Genomic DNA, 19,083 nt, shown 5'->3' with positions numbered 1-19,083 from the left:
TGCTGAGCTGGTGCCAGCAGCGTGAAACATCGAGGGCTGAATTCTGGTGGCAGCGTCGTGCCCACAAAGGCTGAGCAGCCTCTCACCCTCCTTAGAGGAGCCTCCTTGACCCTGGCTCATCGTTTCTTGCTGAGGTAAGAGCTGTATCTTTTGTGCTCCCTTTGCACCTAAAATTATCTTGTGTTACTCTCTGTATCACGGTCTGGATTGATGGATGCAACAAATGACTCCTCTCTTGGGTTATCCATGCCATACTCAACAGCCTGCCAAGACCTGCACTTTCCCCTAAGTGCTGCACTTAAAATCTTCTGCATTTTGTCTACAAATATCTTTGTAAACCCCTGAACTGTCAAAAAACCAGCGTGTGGAGGTGGGGAGGAGGTTGTATCACTTGGTGTTGGAGTTGGAGGGAAGGGGAGAGCCTGCCAAGTTCAACAGTCCAGGGTTGGCCACAGGAGCCCAACATAAATATTTTACTAACAGAATTATTTTAACTTTATTTTAATGGAGGTTTAAGCTGTTTGTTCAACCTGAAATGGTTTTAAAGCAGCATGTTTCCATATGCTGCTCTCAGTTAGGAGAAGACAACCTGAAATGTTAATTGGCTTTATCTGGGAGGGGAGTGAGGATTTGACACCAACACAATTCCTCTTATGCTGCCCATGGTGCAGAGGTGGGGGAGGTCCCTCGGTGACCTCTGCCTCCCCTGTGCCACTGCCAGACCTGCACCTCCAAGGGCTGTGATCCCATCACAGGTGACAGCAGAGTGGTAGCCTGGCCCAGTGGCAGGGAACAAATGAGGACAAGGCACATCCATCTGGCCATGGTTGCAAGTTGGGGTTTTCTGGTTTGTTTTGGTTTGTGGTTGCATTGAGTGGGTTTATTCTCAAATGAGGGAACTGTTTTGAAAATGCTGAGAACTTGGCGAGGGTCAGCATGGAGGTATTTGAGGCATCCTGGCTGGTATTCCCTTCAGCTCCATCCCAGCCGGGACAGCACAGCAGCCCAAAGCCTGACCCATGGATGGAAGACCAGCTGACCACAGTCTGGGTTTGCTGCTGCCCTGGTCCCCCAGCACTGCAGTCACAGAGGGGAGCTCTGTGCTCTCCAGCCACCCCCAGAGCTGGTGCTGAGGGTCAGCAACCTTCCACTCCAGGCAGTGGGATCTCATGGGAACAGCTCCTCTGGCTTTGGAGCTCTGCAAGCCTGGCATCACCATGCAATGGTGGTGCTCCCTCCCTTTTTGTACCCTCTGTACTTCCAAGTTTTGCCATGTCCTCAAAAGACCCTGACTTGGTTCAAACAAGCCTCTGACGAGAGCCAGCACTTGCCACCCCTTTGAGTCTTGCTGAGGCTTGGGGGGATGATGGATGGTTCCCAGGTCCCAGAAAACCCTCAGTGCATTAAGCACCAATGCCCAGGAGCTGCTTTCCTTTACCGCCCATCTCCCCTCCTCCTCCCAGGACCCTGCTGTGGCCATGGAGATATCCCAGGGGAGCACAGGGCTGTGTGGGAACCACACTCCCACATACGGCTCTGAAATGGAGCTGCAGCTGAAAAAGCATTCAGGGGCAGGAGTGAGTCCTGACATGGATCTCTGTTAGGAGGTATTATCCTTCAGAAGGAGGGGGGGGGGAACCAAACCCAAGAGTAATGAAAATTCTGTAATGAGAAGCTTTTCTATAGGTTTCCTTTTAATTCTGAGATATAATGAATGATTCCCCATCAGGGAAGAGAGGAGGTGGAGTCCTGCACACCCTCAGAGTGTAGTCAGAATAAATAACCCCCCTGTTTGCACCTCTCTGGTACCTGTTCTCTGCAGAAGCCATGAAGCTGTGCACACAGTTGGCTCATGAGCCCACGTCTGGCAGGACTTTGCACTCGTGCAGGGCAGGCAGGCACAGCAGCAACTGCCTGCAGTCCCTTCCCCTCTGGCAGGGTCTAGTGTCACCTCCAGGGTCCAACATGAGGCATCCCTGGACCTGAGCACAACTTCACGGAGGAGGAGAGGAGCCCAGGGGAGCAGCAAGTGCAGAGCCATGTGCAAGGAGAGCATTCTGACATGGGATGGGGGACCACCTACGTCGCGATGTCATGGTCACGTCTCGGCAGCCGCAGGAGGAAGGTCTGCAGGGAGCCACTGCGCGGGAAACCTGCTCGCTCCTTCTTCTGCTTCCAGGTCTCCTCTTCCACGGAGTAGAGGAGTGTCAGCATCTTGTTGACAGTGTAGATGGTGTCCCCCCTGACAACAGCAGTGAACAGGGCTCCCTTGCTGTTCAGGAACTGCCCAGGCAGGGCCGTCCACTGCCGCGACGTCAGGTTGAAGCAGTCGATGACACAGCGCAAGAAGTCGTCATAGGGGCCGTTGCGCATGACATAGAGGTTGTCACGGTGGGCCACCATGCAGTGCCCGTAGCTCTGGTGCCGCTTGAGCTCGGTGACGGGAAGCCACTCGTCCCGCTGGGTCTCGTACTCGTAGATGACGGTGGTGTCCAGTGGCTGCCACAGGCAAACAAAGATCTGCCCGAGGGCTTGGGCACAGGGCGCCGCCGTGCTGGGCTGCGGCAGGTCGGAGACAAACGTCCAAGTGCTGGAGGCCACGTCGTACCTCTCCACGGACTTGAGTGAGATCTTCTCGTACTCCCCCCCAATGGCGTAGAGGAAGCCCTCGTGGCCCACCAGCCTGACGTCGTAGCGCAGCTGGTGAGGGCTGGGGAACTCACTCCAGACGTTGGCGTCAGCGTCATAGCAGAAGCTGCTCTCCACCACCTGCTTGTTGGCCCCGTAGACGCCTCCCACGATGTAGATCTTATTATCCATGGTTGCCATGCCGGCTAGGAATGTGCTGGCACTCAGCGGAAGGCAGGAGAGGGTCCTCCACGTGTTGGTCTCCTCGTCCAGGTAACAGATGGTCCTGGACAGGTCCTCCAAGAACTCGAAGGTGGGTGTGTGGGCTCCCACTGCCACAAAGGTGCTGGGCAAGAGGGCTTCCACATAGGCCAGCAGGTCATCAGAGAGGCAGTCCAGGTACTCCTCCAGCTCGGCGTAGCTGTCCCTGATATAGAGAGCGGCGCAGTGGAAGAGATCCAGGAGGCCGAACATGGCAGCAGCTTGGTACAGCAGGATGCAGTTGTCGGAGTTGATGGAGTGGATCAGGTACTTGGCCAAGGGCTTTACCTGCAGGAAGGCAGCACACTCCACTGCCTGGAGGGTCTCCTCACTGCCAAGGATGGGCCTCTCACCCTCCAGCACCCGCAGCATGGCGAGGAACCCGGCCGCGCTCAGCTCCCCCAGCCCGATCTCCTCCTGCATGCTCTCCCTCATGCCCGAGCGGAAAAGGGCACGGAAGTACTCACTGCTCTCCACCAGCAGGGTCTTCTCCACACAGAACGACTGCTCCTCCACCCGGATACGCACCCGCTCCGGGGGCCCTGCCCGGGAGCCTTCCTCCTCCGGGGTCATCCTTGCCCAGGGGTCAGTGGCTCTCGGGGGTGGGGGAGCAGCCAATGCCCCTCTGTGCCGTGCCCCAGCACAGCCCCCTCCTGCCTCCTCCACCCTTTGATGCCTTTGCTGCACTGCCCGATGGCCTTGTAACATAAATACCTTGGTCTAAAGATAGCTGAGCTCGTGACCGGGGCCCTTCAAAGGCATCCGCCAGGCTCAGCTGCCCACCCAAACTCAGGCAGGGCTCCAGCATCACCGGCCAGGGCTGGGCACAGCAGAGGTGCCCAGATTATCCCATGGAGTGTGCCCAGCCACTCCTGGGAAACTGGGTTTTGCTCTCCTCACTTTCGGGTGTCCTCGTTGCAATGCCCTAAGGAGACGGTTCCCCATCCCAGGGAGGGCAACATATCTGCACAGCTGGGAAGAGCACATTATCACAGTATCCTATTTTATTTTCCCTTAAAAAGTGGAGTTTACAGCCACAGGGAGGTAAACAACATCAGCAAACCTTGTTGCCATCCAGCCTGGCTGTGGGAAAGGGCCTTGCCTGCCACAGGCAAGGAGAGACCTTCCTTTGTGACCCTCCCCAGGCAGGAGGCATCAGCAACCCAGGCAACATCCAGCCCAGGCACAAGGAGCCATAAGCCAGGCTGTGCTTCACGTGGGGATCTCATGGTGAGGAAAATGAAGTGCAGTGACCCTTTTTCAGCAAAAAACTCCCCTCTGGCCTCAGGGCTCACCTACTCCCTGTGATGCTTGGCTGTGGGCAGAGATAAACCCCTGTGACTGACATAGAGGTTGGCAGTGAAGAAAAGTGTCATTTGTGGCACATTGCTGATTTGTGTGCTATTCACAGCTTTTCATGGCTAGAAATCCCATTTCACCTCTGCCATGGGGTGCCGAGGAGAGGGCCAACAACAGGGCTCACCTGAGGGGCTGCTTCGCAGGTCTCCCCATCACCAGCTGCACCTGGTCTTTAGTTTTGGTGAATAATTTAACCTGAGAAGCCCAACACTGTTGAAGGTCTATTTTTTCCTCCCTCCTTAGCCCCTTGTCCAAGCCCCCAGGAACTCTCAGGGCAGCACAGGATGGCAAAGTCAGTGCCCCAGGGTCAAGGCACCAGCAGGTTCCCCAAAAATCTCAGTTTAGGGGAGAAGGGAAGAGCTTTGCACTTGTGCTGCTGTCATTGATCCTCATGGATACCCAGCTTAAAATACCACATTCAGCTCTGATTGCTTTTAAGTCTCTTTGACCTGTGTCCAAAGGGGGTCTGGGAGCTGGGGGTCTCCAGAGGGGCTCTGCTTCCTGCAGGGGAGTGATCCCCATAATCCCCATCCTCCCCATCCCTGGATCTTGCAGGGACTTCTACACTCCCAGACTATTTAGGGAGGGTTTAAAAATATCCTGCCTGCATTAATGGGCAATATTCCCAATGGCGCAGCAGCCCTGCGTGGACACGGAGCAGCCCTCGCCCCCCAGCCTCGGATATGGCCCCCCCCAGAAGCCCCTCAGGGCCGGCCCAGGGGCTGTATCCTGCAGTCCCGGGCACTGAGCCCCATCCCAAATGGTTCTGATCGCCATGACAACGCTGACTTCAGCCCCTGCCACCTACTCAGGCTCAGAGACACTGGGTGCTGGCTGATGGATTGGTGCGGGCACTGGTGAGTATTCCCTGGGCTCCCTTTTCCCCTTGGGATCGAGTCTTTTGGGTGGGAAAAGGGTATTTTTTTCCCCCTGCAAAGCCTCTGCTGGCAGCAGAAGGTGTCTGTGCTTAACTGCATCCGAAGGAGCCGGGCAGGTGGTGAGCAGGGTGGCTGGACAGGCAGCATAGCTCCGAGGTGCTGCTTCTGCCTGCCGGAGGTGTGATGAGTACACTGGCCTCGGCCAGGGCAGCGGGACCAGGCTTGGGCTTGCTGGGGACATATCGAGGAGCTGGGGACACAGCGAAGTGTTAGGGGCTCAGGAAGATGCCGGGACACGTCAAGGTGCCGCGACACGGTGTGGTGGCCCAGGGGTCCCTGCCCGAAGCCCCGGCAGCTCGGGGGGTCGGAGTGCCCTGCCGGGGGGACCGTCCTCGGGGTGGCCGGGGCAGCGTGTCCAGCCCCGCGGCGGGGCCGCTTTCCTTACAAGGAGTTTGGCCGGAGCCCGAGCGGGGGAGCCGCGCTCGCCTCCTCCCGCCTCATTCATCGCAGCCCCGGCCGTGCAGGGGCCGCTGCTCCCCCGGCCCCGCCATCGCCCCCGGCCAGCCCCGCGTCCCCTCCGGCCCTGGCTTTTGAGGTGGGAGGCTGCGTTTCTCTTCTCTCTCTGGGGTGTGAAGGGTGGGCGGAGGGCTGGGGGGTGGTCCCTGTATTTCGGTGGGGTGCTGGACACCCTGGCTCCAGGATGCGGATGGAGAAGGGGGGATTTTCCTCCCTCGTGCTGCTGAGCCCCCTTTTGCCCAGGCTAGGGCACCCCACGAGCCAGGCAGTGAGAAGGTACCCACCTGGCACGGCAGCGGGTGCCCCATGTCCCCCCTCGCTCTCTCCCGCAGGACCGAGGATGTCCTCGATGTTCGGCAAACCCCGAGCCAGCGCCGAGCGGCCGCCCCAGACCCCCCTCCCCGAGTGCAATGTGGCCATCCTGGGGTGCCGAGGGGCCGGCAAGTCAGGTGAGACAGGCACCCACCACCACGGGGAGGGCCGGGCACAGGGGGGGCTGCAGGGGTGGCAGTGCCATGGGGGGACACCTTCCTCACCTGCCTCTTTCACCTCCTTGCAGCCCTGACTGTCAAGTTTCTAACCAAGAGGTTCATCAGCGAATATGATCCCAACTTGGGTAAGACTCTTTGTCGCCCCATGGAGTACCCTTCCCATCTCCCGTGTTTCCCACAAATATGGCATTTAGGGGGGAAAAACCCCAACCTACTCAAAATTATATGAAAAAACAAAAGAAGGGCTGGATTTGATCCAAACCCACTTGTAAAAACAGAGGTGAAAGCAGCGCCCTCTCTCTCTGTGGGCACGTCCCACAGGGGAACATTGGCTCCTCTCATTGCCCTGAAGAAACCAAAAGCTGAATTCTTGGGGCTCCTTGGGGAGCTTCTGGTGCCTCCTGCTCACCCCAGGGATGTCAGGCAAGGGAAGGGCTGGGGGAATGAGAGGGGTGCAGAGTGAGCGACCCTGGGGGCTGAGTTTTGCAGCAAGCAGTTCTGGGCATTTTTTTTTCCACTCATTTGAGTAATTAATAACTATTTTTCTGGGCCTGACTCCAGGTCACAGAGAAGAACCATAAATGATTTATCGGGGACATTAGAGAGATATGGACCTTGTCCAGGAACCAACTCTGGCCCCTAATAATTCAGTGACTCTTAGGAAAGAAGGATAAATCCTTTCCTACTCGGATATTTTTGGGAATGTGTTTTCATCTTCCCACGTCAAAACCTTTCCGAAACACATCCATTAGGAGCTGGCCCAGAGAAAGCATCTTTCTCCCGGGGGAATGGCTCAACGGCTCTCCCTGCCTGTCCTGCTTCCAAAAGAAAGGGCTGTTCCTCTCGCCTGATTTATTGGGAAACAACCCCATGTCAAGCCCCCATCTTGCTTTATCTCTTCAGGCTGAGGCTTTTAGATAAGGGCTGAGCGCTGGGCGCCTGTTGTGCTGGGCTCCTTCTTCTCTCTCCTTCTCCTGCTGGAGCCCACGCTTATAGCACACAGGGGGAAATGAGCACTCCTAGCTGGGCTTGCCCAGCAGCATCACCACCAGTCTCCCAAAATCACATTGTCTCAGGAAGGAGCAAAGTGGGAGGCATTAGTGGAGTATGCTCCTCATCAGGGCTGAGATTGTTCCACAGCATCCCAAGCATCCAGGGCTTTGCTTGGCTTTGGGGCATCCCAGCTCATCCTCACAACCACCCTTCTCCTTGCAGAGGACACGTACACCTCGGAGGAGCTGGTGGACCAGCAGCCTGTGCTGCTGAAGGTGATGGACACGGCTGACCAGGTGAGGCACTGGGGCACTGCTGGCGTGATCCATCTGGATTATGGCTGGATCACGTCTGGATCATGGCTGGACCACGGCTCAGCCGCAACTCTCACCCCCAGGATGGTCCCGGGAACTGCGAGCGATACCTGTGCTGGGCCAGTGCCTTCCTGGTCGTCTACAGCATCGAGGACAGGAGGAGTTTTGAGGGCTGCCAGCGCTACCTCGAGGTGCTCGCCCTGCACGCCCGGGGCTGCCAGCGCCACTGCCCCGTGCTCCTGCTGGGAAACAAGCTGGACATGGACCAGTACAGGTATGGGGCTGCTCCCGATGGGACAGAGCTCACAGATCCTCCCATCCTCCGGCTGGGATGCAAAACCCAAATCTGATTTTTTTTAAGGGTATTTCCACCCCTGTTAGTATTTGCCATGTCCTCCCACATCTCCGAGGTTCCTGCTCTCCTGCCCAGGGAATGATGTGTTTATTTTGAGCCTGTTGGTATTTTTCAGCGGGATATTTTTCAGCTGCGTGGTGAGGCAGCGTCAGCACCCCTGGCAGGGCTTGAGCCAGAGGAGCCCCTCTGGGCATGCCCTTCCTTTCTCTGCAGCCCTCTAGTCCTGGACTGGATGTGCCCGATGTGTTTTTCTGGCCTTTTGTGCCACTCTGTGGTCCCTCGGGTCCCTGAGTCAGATGCGTTGCTGAACCCCCTGTGTTCCCAGCACAGAGGTGTCTCCCCATAGAGGGGTCTCCTCCCCACTTCCCAGTGCACTGCCATCACACCCACCCCCATGTCCCTGGCACACATCCCCAGCACAGGAATCTGTGTGATTCCCCAGGGACCCACACAGCTCATTACTATGGGATTTCAGGAAAGGCTGAACTCTTTTGGACTCACATACCCTGCTTGTCTCAGAGGGTCACAAGTGAGTGCTACCCTTGTGCCCACCGGGAAGCAGGCATGGGATGCAGGGTCCACTGCCTGCACCCTTTTCAGGAGGCTGCAGTGCCCCAAGGGATCCTGCAGCCATTCCCCTCCGCTCTCGCCAGGCAGGTGCCCTCAGCCGAAGGGATGTCCCTGGCCAGCAGGTTCGGGTGCCTCTTCCACGAGGTGTCAGCGTGCCAGGACTTCACGGGGGTGCAGCACGTCTTCCACGAGGCCGTGCGGGCGGTGCGGCGCCAGGCGGAGTGGAACCCGCCCGCCCGGCCGCTCCTCATCACCGAGGACCGGCCCTGCCCGCCGGTGGCCACGGCCCTGGCCCTGCCCACCCACCACGGCTTGGCCACCTGCACCTTCAACACCCTCTCCACCGTCAACTACAAGGAGATCCCCTCAGTGGCCCAGGCCAAGCTGGTCACCGTCAAGTCCTCGCGGGCTCAGAGCAAGAGGAAGGCTCCCACGCTCACTTTGTTGAAAGGCTTCAAGATATTTTAGGACACATTCCTGTGGGCTGTGGAGAGGGAGGTGAGAGACCCTCACCCATCCCCCTGGCTCTGCAAGGGCTGAGACCTTCTGTGATGGACTCGCAGGCATCTCAGCAGCTGCTGGCAGGTGGTGGCCCTGATCTCTGTGCCAGTGCAGAGCCAGCAGTGGCAACTTGGCAAGCAGGAGGGTGCCAACATGTTGCATTGCTCTGCCTGCCCCTACCCAGCACTGCTGTGGTGTTTGTACCCTGTCCTGCCACTGGCACCGGGGCCAGCTCGGTTTTCCATGAAGATCCAGCAACTCCTGGAGGAGCCGGAGCCATGGGCACCACTGGGAGGGCAAGGGCCGTCCCCAGGGCCCCCAGCCAGCTTGGGCACCTGGCACACAGCGACAGGAGCCCAGGAGGGGACAATTAATCATTAATCCAGCATGGAGGAACCCATCTCGTTCATCCCACGGGTCCCTGACTGAGCAATAAGTAGGAGGAATTTTTATTTTATTTTAAATCCAAATAAAAAAGGTGCAGATACTGTTTCAGCTGACTGAAGGCCTCAGGTGGCCCAAAACTGATTCCCACACAGCGACCTATGTCACACCAAAACTGCTGCTTTTTTAATCAACTTTTTACACTGTAGTGTCCCTTTCCAAAGGCTTTGCAAGGAGATGCTTCACTGACGAGGACATGGTCTGAAAAGCCTTTGTTTAAAAGACTGATGTATCTCCAAAAATGTCCTAAATTATTTCATGGCTTCTACGTGTGCCCAGTGAAGGGCATGAAAGTAATCCTGGAGCACACCAGGGTCTGCCTGTGCCTGAACCAGGGCCAAAGGCTGGGTGTTTGGTTTCAGGTGCTCTATCAGGTTAAATGTTTTGCTTCTCCCTGGAGTTTCAGTTACTCTGCAGAGTAAAATATCCATGTGTATATTTGTACATATATCCATATATATATATATATATATGACCTTACTGATAGAGAGAGATTCAATATGGGATTTTGATCCACCACTTTGGAAAGTATTTTAATAAAGATGATTTCTGAAAAGAATACAGTGTGGCTGTTTTCTTGATGGGAAGTGGCTGACTGCAGGACAAGCCTCCCACCTCCTACCTCCTGCCCTGGCTTAGCTCCCAGCTGTTTGCAGCACCTGAGGGAAGGGGTGAAGCTGGTGCCAGAGGGAAGGCTGGAGGCAGCCAAAACCTGCAGGGGAACATCAGCCAGGCAAGAGCTGAGCTGGAGAGGCAGGGGTTGCCTTGAGGCCAGGGCCTCTCCTCTGGGTGCAATTCTGCTGCTTTCTTCTTTTTGTCTTTTCTTTCCCCAGGCTAAACTGCATTTTTAAACTTCCATCTCTACAAAATGAGATATTCCAATACCTTCCTCAGGACCTACATGGTCTGACTTCAGCTGCTGCTATATGGCTTCCTCAGGCAGTCCCGTGTACAGGGACGTGAGGGTCCCGTCCTTCCACTGGACCACCACTTCCCCTGGTCTCTGGTTCTGGGGCACTGGCTCCTGTTTTTGTGGTTGAGCTGGACTGTATTCCTGCACAGGTATCAGGGCTTTCTTGGCATCCAGCTCAGCCTGCAGCGGGGTTTGCTCTGTGTTTCTGCTCATGAAGATCTTCCTTTTCCTGCAGGGAAGGCACAACAGGGCCATGTGGAGTGAAGCAGCAAGCCCAGCCCACTTCTGGGGGCAAGTACCCTGGTGATGGTCACAGCCTTCAATTTGCACCGTGTCCCTGGAACACACCAGGGCAAACCCCACCAGCTGCACTGTGTCAGGTAAGTGCTCTGAAGTGCTGGAGCACACACAGCTGGGGGATTCCCACTTGGAGAGCACAGTGGTCCCGATGCCAGGAGCAGCACCCAGCCAGCACTAGAGGGAGAGCTTGGCAGGCTCAGAGCATTAGTTCTTCTCTCCTCTGAAGGTGACAGCTCTGACCCAGAGGTAAGTTTTCATGCTGTAACAAACACTGAGTTGCTCCTCAGCTGCAGGGTTGTGCAGCAACAGGGGAACAGCGTGGAATGCTGACGGGGAAAGGCTGGGAGTCCTGCTCCAGAGCCTCTGCACTTACGGGAGGGCATCTCACACCACACAGTTATGGTCACTTCCCTCCCAGCAGCCCTGTTAGGCTGGGCAGAGCTGTGCAGACCCTTCACTGCTGAGGATCCAGGGTCGGGAGAAGGGAAGTGGCTTGTTCCAAGTGACACATCGGGAGAGCAGGGATCAGGCACGATTTTATAAGAAAATACCGTTCAAAGGGAGTTTGTCTTTGCTTTTCTCCCTATCAATCAGGGCTTGTCCTGTCCTGCCAAACCCCTGTGTCTGTCTGCCTGGGGGGGTTCAGCACACCATCACACACCAAAAGGTCCCCAGATTTTCCCATCTCACCTGTTTCGCACAATGTTAATGGTCAGGAGAACAAGACCCAAAATGAAGGCTGCGAGGGACAGCGCAAGGACAGAGTAATTCCATGTTGAGGCTGGGGAAAGCAGAGAGGCAGCATTAGCAGGCACAGCAAAAAGTGACACACAAAGCACAGCCAGGAATTTCCTGAGGACACCCAGGATGATCCACCCTTGACTTCACCCTTGATTTTTGTGCCTTTGACGTTGATCCTCGTGGCACTGACCTCCTCATATCAATCTGCTCCCTCCACCCTGCCAAAATCACTGGTCATCCCAGACTTTTGCTCTCTTGGCAGGCTCTGCCTGGAGAGAGGCTGAATCCCCCTCTGGGAGGAGACATTATCTCGGCAAAGCTTCCTGCCTGTCTTCACCCATGGCCTGCTTCTTCTCACCAGAGGTGAGACTGAGGCTTTGTGTGTCGGGGTAAATCCCCTCCTCCAGTAATTCCCTCAGGCATCTGTGTTAGGCAGGACAGTTAACAGCCAAGGGCTGTGTCTCAGCCCAGAAACACCAATGGCACTTACGGTCTTCTCTGCGGAAGAACCAGAGCAGCTCCTCCAGCTGTTCCTGGTCCATGCCCAGCAGAAGGGCGGCATTGCCTGCTGTGTGCTCATGCACCTGTGGGCTGGTCAGGGCAGCTGGGAAGTACCTGTTGTGCCCCGCCTTGGCTGGGGAGGAGAGAGCAGAAAGATGCAACAGTCACTCACTGCAGCCCTTCAGACAGGAGATGACCTTCCCCTTCGCTCCCAGGGTTGCCCAGCCCGTCTCTCCAATCAGGCAGAATGCAGCCCTGAGGGCACAGCCTGACCTCATCACGCACTGAGAATTGGAGAGCATTTTTGGCACAGACCCCATTATGGTGGAGCACCAGGGTTGGAAAGACCCCAGGATGCTGACAAGGCCTGTTCACATTCCCCAACAGTGCAGGTGTCTCTACCACTGGTCCCTGGGTGAGCAGCACTCACCGGTTTTCTCCTCGCACACGCTCCTGTCCGCAGCATCCTGCCACTGGGCCTTGAGGCCTCTCACGTCACCGAGAGCGACTCCTTTCCTGTTTGCCACCAGGTAGCTCTGGCTGGTGCCCAGAGGCGAGAGCAGAGAGTTGGAGCAGTCCCAGCTCGTGTAGCCCGTGCTGGCACAGAGACTTGTCTGCACTCTGTCAGCCCCCGACACAGAGAGGCAGCTCTGCGTGCCATGATTCACCAAAGAGTCGCCTTGCCAAAACCAGTCCTGGAAATCTGACTCTGGATTACAGTTCTCCAGTAATAAATTCCTATTTGTTGGACTGGCTTGTAAACACAGGTTGAATTTAGCATTTTTTATCAGAAAAGCTTCAGTGTCTACAAAGAAAACAACATATGAGTGCAGCCAACCCCAAAGCACAGGACACACACACACACACAGAGTGCAAATGGGAATGACACCCAGTTCGAGAACTGGGGGCAACTTTTCTCATGGCTGAGCCAGGCTGCTGCTGGTGTATACCAAGGAAAATGGGTCCAGAGAGAGAAGAAACCATATTTCCAGAAAGTTAAGGTCTTTGCACATGTGACCTACTTCACCCACACCATTATCCTCTAAGCCAGGACTCTACCTTGCAGCAGGAAAAATGGTATTAACCAGAAGATCTTCATATTTGTATATGCAGCTGGAATGGATCACACCTTCACCAGTGTCTCTTCAGTGGTGCAGATGCCTGGGAAAGAGACAAAGAAACTGAGCTGAGGGATAACCTGATTCCCCTCTCTGCTCCAGCTTGGTATCCAGAGAGGGGACCTCATGCACCCCTGCAGCTGTGGTGTGTTTTCTTCTGTGAACATGAGTCTGAGCTGCCAGGACAGGGTGCAGAAATCTGGGAACCACTGAGGTGACAGGGAGTGGGTGTGGCACAGGGTCTGCTGCCTGGGTTGGATCACCCTTGCCGAAGTGATCCCACGAGCTGTGAGCTCAGCTGCTGTGAGCCAGCCCCTCAACAAACCCTCTAAGCTTCCCTCCTTGCTCCCCTGACACGATCCAGAGAGAGCACATACTTTGGACAGTGCCTACCTGCTGCCAATCCATGGATGGCAGAATAAGGGTGTGGAGACGAGGAAGTGGAGGGCTGAGCTCCAAGACAAGGCAAGGCCAGCTTGCCATTGAGGTTAGGGTGTCTCCCATCCCTCAGGGAAGCAGAAGGCTCCTCCTTGACCTTTAGTCCCTCATTTGCCAATGGCATCAATCCAGCTTTTATGGCTGCTGGTCCAAATTATTTCTTAAGCCTCCTTTGGAGGGACCTGCCCTGAGCAGGGGTTCCTGGCTGTCCACTGTGAGTTGGTGAGATGTTTAAGTGGCTCTCCCCAGCCCACGGCTCACTGGCCTCACCTAAACCATCACCCACTGGCAGGTCAATGACACCACAACACACGTGTGTCCCTCAGGCACTCTGGCCCCACAGGCCATTAATTATTATATGAATTATTATATACTTTTATGACAGTCTGATACTCTCAACTTTCACCTGCCTTTGTCGTGTGGCCTGGAGCTGTCTGAAACTGTTCCCTGGGAAACTGCTCATGGCCACATTCCACTGCGCCAGGCGTGTCAACAATGCTGCTGCTGACTCCTCGGGGAAGCATTTGTCCCCTCGGTTATAGACCTAATGATTGCTACTATTTAGCCCCCATTCTCAATGTCTTCACAATTCAAAGTTCAGATTTTATAGCCAACCAGGCATGCAGGCTTGCTCCCTGCTGCCAGAAAACCACCTGCTAGCAATTCTTTGAGGAGGGGACTCTCAAGTACATGCGTGGTCCACTTTGTATTTCGGAAAATGTGGGTAAACCTGCTCCCTGCAGTGAGGTGTGCCAATTACCTTCCCATCCAGGTAACCTTTAGCTTGTTCACATGGATCACCCCTCACAAAGGAGGAAATAAAGTCTTGATGCCAATGAAAATAAGTTACAACTCAGCTACACCCTAATGAGAAGTGGCACTTGAATGTGTTAAATCTTGCTGTGCAAGGCTTCTGACTAATCATTTGCTCGAACAGAAATATTTGACAAGCATGGTGCTGATTTTCTCCTAAGGTGTTTCATAACTTGTGGGCCACCTCCCGGTGTCCATGCACAGCAGGGATGCTGGAAAGCTGCTGGAAGTACTTCACTGCTTCATAAAGTAGTGACCAACTGCCAAGTCTCCCCAGAGGTGGGAGGCCAGAACTTCTCAGGTACAACACAGCAGCAGAACGGATATTTATTGTGCGTTAACAGGAAATTTAGGTAAAATACTTTAAAGGAAACTCCTGTTATTTTATTGATCTTTTACCTGTACATCACACTAACCAAACTAGTTTCATTCATCAAAGCTCCAAAACAGTGTTCTCAGGCCAGCTCACCCCAGAGGAGAGCTTGAGCACAATCCAGAACTCTGCCTGCAACACCAGTTTCCCCAGCAAGGAAACAGTGAGTCTCACAATTCTGATGAGTTTGGATCTTCCAGTCTGAAAGAGAGATTTTTAAAGCCATCTCCTCCAGCCTCCCCCACACAGCTGCTCCATCCTGCTGCCCACACCCCAGTGTGGGTGAGCACTACTTCACCAGACATGCTGGGAGATCGTGGGGGATGTTCTCCATCGCTGCCCTGCCTGCACATCTCAGCAGTGACTCTGGCTGCTGATGGATGGGGATGAGCCCTTGGATCCAGGTCTTTGCAACTCCAAGCTGCAGACTTCGGTCTTCTATCCCTCTGGAGACATCCAAGACCCTTCTGAGGTTGCTTCCCAGCTCAGGTACAACATGGGAAGCTCAAATGAGAGAGAGCTGGTGCATTTTATGCTATATTGATATAAGTAAAGATGGGGAATAATCTTCTAGAAAGACCATCAAGCACAGCTTCTGTTAAGACGATAATGTCCCTCTGGACTCCCTGCTCAATACTCACTACACAATATGGGACGATGCATTTAGAACATATCAGTCTTTCCAAAAACAGTCTCCTCTTGTCATCCAGACTCTCTCTGGTGATTATCTTATCTTAACTGATGGCATTAAAATGCGTCAGTTATTCCAAATGCAGTATAAAAGTGGGATGCTCTGTCTTTGGGATTCATGGAGGATATACAATGGCACATCTCAGAGATGCAAATGGATGGGTTGGTTTATAGAAGTACATTAAGCACTGAGTTCCATTACAGAACACAAAAAAAAAATGTTTAATATTTAAAATATTAAAGCAAGAAGGCAGTTTGTCCTCTTTGTTAACCATTGTGAAGCCAAAAGTTAAAGAGCAAATCTGAGTTATATTATAAATTTTCCTTTGACTGCTTCCCAGGCTTTTATATGCAGGAGTTATCCCAGCCTGCTTCTCACTTGCTATCCAGTCTCTCCTTAAACAGCCTTCACTTAAAATTTCCAAGGATTTGAGCTTTCTAGCTGGAATAAATAAATAAAGAAACCTTTCTTTACAGATAGCTATAAATTAACCCAGCAGCTGGTGCAGCAGGAATGCCCGTTAATCTCCATTAACTCACCAGAAACAGGCAGTTCCCAGCAGGGAGGAAGCTACATTTCTTCTTTCAGCCCTGTCATCCCAAGACGTCTCCTCCGAGCTCCCATCAGTGGTAATGTCACTGTGGCAATGCAGTGACAAGGTTCCCTGTCCTCCTGCTCTGGATGTGCTACAAGCTGTGATTCATTCTGCTCCTGAGTCATGTGTGAAGGCCAGTCCAACAGGTGAGGTACACTCCAACCCCTGAAGAAAACACACCTCTTTACTGGGGCCATTTACAGTGTGAGGTGAATGACCTTTTCCCAAAGAATGAACTGTAGGAACTTCCAGTCTATTTGCTGAAGCTATTGGCACAATCAGTATTAAAAGAGCACACTGAGCAGAATGACACTCAGTAATAAGTTACCCTGGAGTTAAAGATAATGTTCACTCCGCCTGCCTCTGTCCTCATTGCATACAGGAAGCATGTCCTGATAAAGCAGATATTATCCCTTTTTTTTTTTTTTTTTTAGTGAATGGTTATTCTAAGGCTCTCAGAGTATCTTACCAGAGCAATCAACTTTGCAGGCAAAGCATGATGCACCTACCAGAGATTCTGCCATCCCTGTTTCACAGGTACTGGCAACACCTGGCTAAGTCAATAGTCTGCTAAGAGGCTCTGCAGGCTGATGTGCTGCTTTTTGTGGCAGCCACGCTGGGAAAGGAGGATTCCTCCTCCCTGAACTACCTGGTTCATGGATGGAGCTGCACACTGCGAACCACACGAGATGCCTCTCAGTGATGTGCTTGGGGCACACAGCTAGCACTGGTTAGCTCCAGCTTAACTGGAGATGGGCACAGTGTCCTTATATTTGTCCTGTTCTCAGCATTTTCCTTGAAATAAAGTGTTCAAGGCCAGGTCAGATGGGGCTTGGAGCAACCTCGTCTAGGGGAAGGTGTCCCTGCCCCTGGCAAGGGTTTGGAATGAGATTATCTTTAAGGTCCCTTCCAACCCAAACCATTTTATGATTCTGTGATCTTTGGCATTGAAGTTTTGCTCCGGTGCAATTAATCCTTTGAATCCTATCTCACATCTGCATCAGAGCTTCCCTGGCTGCCCCTGTGAAATCTCATCCAGCAGACATGTGTAGTCCCAAACAGATGTCTCACTGCTCAGCCTCAGCCTGGCAGCAATCAGATGGGAGCTCAGAAATGCATCCTCCAGGAAACAAGAGCTGCTCTTGCTGGGGGAGGCAGTTCCAGCTGGGACATTCCACCACACTGCAAATTGTGCTGTCTTTCCTCTTCATTTCAAGCAGGATCATTTAGAAAGTGCCATCAGAGTAGGGAAGGCTTTTCCAGTGCCCTTGTGATCTTTGCAGTGCCAGGGAAGGGGTAGAGGAACAGGCCAGCAAGAGGTCTCACAAGCTGCACAACCAAATCCTCTGGCTTTGGGAAAGGTACAGAAAAGACACCTGGTCCCAGAGTAATCTCAGAGTAGAAGGATAGAGATGCTGCCCATGGTGAAGAGGTGACTGTAATGGGTGGATGGTGACCTCAAAGCCCCAGAAGGTTCCTTTTCATCCCAATTTTCTACATGGCTTGATTTATGTATCTATGTTTTAATTACAAAAAAATCATTTCCCCAAGTGCTGTGTGGAAGCTGGGCATGATGGTATAATCCACATTTTCCTAACCAAAACCAGGTGGAAAAGCCTGATCAGAGGACACAGAGTACCTGTGGCTCCTGGGACATCACAGGCACCTCTGCAGCTCCACAGTGACCACCTGGTTCCAGTCCTGCCTTGGGCTGTTTGTAGGAAATGTGTCCAACAGCTCCTCCCATATGGGAGACCCCACATCCCTCCTGCAGCCCTTGCAAGCCCAGTGTCCCCCAGGCAGTAGTGAAGCCATGGGTGGCCTCCACTCCATCCCTGGGGTGGAGTGGTGTGGCTCAGGGACAAGCCTCAGTGCACCAGCACTGCAGCTCCTGTTCCACCCATGATAACCCCCCAAAAACAGTGTCAGGATGCAGGTAAGTGGCTGAGCTGGACTCAGCGTGATGTACATGGAAATAAAAACAGTTTCCCACTGGTTAGAGTTGGCTCTTGTGCCCAGTAATTCTCTCCTTTTCCAGAGAACCGTGAATGGCTTCAGGAGAAACCTCTTCAGCAAGGCTGTGAGTGTTTGATTTTTTGTCTCCCCTGACAACACTGGCACTGGTTAATGGGCAATATCTTTTTACTTCTTGGAGACACTTTCATTGTCTTGGCCAGGAAGCAAAGTGCAGATAAGATGTTGATTTGTGTTCTGCTTCTTCCTCGGATCTGTCTTCACTAATCTTGGGAAGAGCTTGTCTGACCTCGGTGTTTTAATTTTGCTTATCTTTTTTGATCCCTTCAGTGTCTTTGACCTGAAATGCCTGGTTACAGAATAACTAAACATGCAGGGTTGGTTTTTTTTTTTCCCTTCCATGTACAAAAGCAGAGTTCAAATGCAGCAGAAAAGCTAGATTTTTTTTTTGTGTGTGTGAAACAATCAGATAATTGCTTTCATTTTGAAAAAAATTTATATCAAGATAAATCTTCAGTTAAAATACACGTACACTGTGTCCAAGGCATAATACTGAATAACAGGCATAATCTGTTTGAACTGTGCAGTAGGATCAGAGCCGAGGATGAATCACTTGGGAGAAAGTGTACTTGGGGGAATTTAAGTCCACCTCATAAACTCACTACAAATGTAACATTAATTACTTCATGTGTAAGTCTGGCAAAAGTTCAGCATGGAGTTACAATATTTCCAGGAGCCTTAACTACTGCCAGAAGTGAGAATTCATCTCCAGGGTTTAAGTCCTAGAGGAGCAGCAGGTGAAGCTTCACACATGGTGCTGAGGACACATTCAGTGCCTGGATCTGATACCTGGAAATGAACACCGAGCAGCACCTGGATTCTGGGTTCAGACTCCCAGCTTTCGGGTGGCATTTGGGCCATCCAGACACACAGGTACATCCCTGGCCTTTCTGAAGTGCTGGTAATAAATCCAGGGCTTTGCCCAAGACCTCAGAGAACTGGTATTCGCTGTCACCACACAGGACGTCTCCTTCCAGCCTTCCAGCCAGCGACTGTGCAGCACCCCTGGAAGCCATGAGTATTTTCCAGCATCTGAGGTATTATGTGGTCAAATTTTTCAGCATCTGATATAAGGGCTGAAATTACACGCTGTGCAGAACACTGCTTCCTCTCTTTAAGGGCCTGATACCCATAAGTGTCTGTAATCACTTGGTTATTGTGCAACAACTAATTGTCCCCTGTTTATGATAAGTCAGACCATTTACCTGCCCTTCTTCCCCATCTTCTTTCCAAGATGAACCATGCTGGGAGCTTTA

The 19,083-nt window shown here is 53.1% G+C and overlaps 3 protein-coding genes across 8 annotated transcripts; 1 reads left to right on the top strand and 2 right to left on the bottom strand.

Annotated features, from left to right (window-relative positions):
* The first annotated feature begins 118 nt into the window (after positions 1–118).
* RASL12 (RAS like family 12) lies at positions 119–14,502 on the top strand. Of its 5 annotated transcripts, XM_027714695.2 has the most exons (8): positions 4,825–5,105; positions 5,975–6,091; positions 6,202–6,258; positions 7,349–7,422; positions 7,524–7,714; positions 10,459–10,603; positions 11,527–11,627; positions 12,296–14,502. In XM_027714695.2, exons 2-8 carry the CDS (start codon positions 5,983–5,985, stop codon positions 12,297–12,299), a joined length of 681 nt encoding a protein of 226 aa, XP_027570496.1. In that variant the 5' UTR covers positions 4,825–5,105; positions 5,975–5,982; the 3' UTR covers positions 12,300–14,502. The 5 variants fall into 5 exon arrangements, with proteins under 5 accessions (XP_039245063.1, XP_027570496.1, XP_027570495.2 ...); XM_039389129.1 differs by lacking the exons at positions 4,825–5,105; positions 10,459–10,603; positions 11,527–11,627; positions 12,296–14,502 and adding exons at positions 119–134; positions 8,449–9,873; XM_027714694.2 differs by lacking the exon at positions 12,296–14,502 and having other exon boundaries at positions 10,459–11,605.
* KBTBD13 (kelch repeat and BTB domain containing 13) lies at positions 1,698–3,462 on the bottom strand. The gene has a single exon (XM_027714684.2). The coding sequence runs from the start codon at positions 3,460–3,462 to the stop codon at positions 2,080–2,082; it is 1,383 nt and encodes a 460-aa protein (XP_027570485.1). The 3' UTR covers positions 1,698–2,079.
* On the bottom strand, positions 9,296–16,137 carry SLC51B (solute carrier family 51 subunit beta). 2 transcript variants are annotated; one of them, XM_027714690.2, is made up of 6 exons: positions 15,738–16,137; positions 12,825–12,926; positions 12,196–12,570; positions 11,755–11,898; positions 11,214–11,304; positions 9,296–10,452 (listed from the first exon to the last, which is right to left on the bottom strand). In XM_027714690.2, exons 2-6 carry the CDS (start codon positions 12,862–12,864, stop codon positions 10,233–10,235), a joined length of 870 nt encoding a protein of 289 aa, XP_027570491.1. In that variant the 5' UTR covers positions 12,865–12,926; positions 15,738–16,137; the 3' UTR covers positions 9,296–10,232. The 2 variants fall into 2 exon arrangements, with proteins under 2 accessions (XP_027570491.1, XP_039245062.1); XM_039389128.1 differs by lacking the exon at positions 15,738–16,137 and having other exon boundaries at positions 12,825–12,996.
* Between the last annotated feature and the right edge of the window lie 2,946 nt (positions 16,138–19,083).

Source organism: Pipra filicauda, unplaced genomic scaffold (assembly GCF_003945595.2).
Source record: "Pipra filicauda isolate LSUMZ 115617 unplaced genomic scaffold, ASM394559v2 scaffold70_size2993248_pilon, whole genome shotgun sequence".
Lineage (NCBI taxonomy): Eukaryota > Metazoa > Chordata > Aves > Passeriformes > Pipridae > Pipra > Pipra filicauda.
The sequence above is the reverse complement of the archived record's forward strand: the minus strand, read 5'-3'. Positions and strand labels throughout refer to the sequence as shown.

Bases quoted from the DNA above. Each gene is read 5' to 3' on its own strand.
- KBTBD13 (XM_027714684.2), bottom strand. From the start codon at position 3,462: ATGACCCCGGAGGAGGAAGGCTCCCGGGCAGGGCCCCCGGAGCGGGTG.
- RASL12 (XM_039389129.1), top strand. From the start codon at position 5,983: ATGTCCTCGATGTTCGGCAAACCCCGAGCCAGCGCCGAGCGGCCGCCC. The intron at 6,092-6,201 runs GTGAGACAGGCA...ACCTCCTTGCAG, and splicing joins CCGAGGGGCCGGCAAGTCAG to CCCTGACTGTCAAGTTTCTA. The intron at 6,259-7,348 runs GTAAGACTCTTT...TTCTCCTTGCAG, and splicing joins CGAATATGATCCCAACTTGG to AGGACACGTACACCTCGGAG.
- SLC51B (XM_027714690.2), bottom strand. From the start codon at position 12,864: ATGAAGATCTTCTGGTTAATACCATTTTTCCTGCTGCAAG. The intron at 11,899-12,195 runs GTGAGTGCTGCT...TCTCCTCCCCAG, and splicing joins CGTGTGCGAGGAGAAAACCG to CCAAGGCGGGGCACAACAGG. The intron at 11,305-11,754 runs GTAAGTGCCATT...TGCTTTCCCCAG, and splicing joins GTTCTTCCGCAGAGAAGACC to CCTCAACATGGAATTACTCT.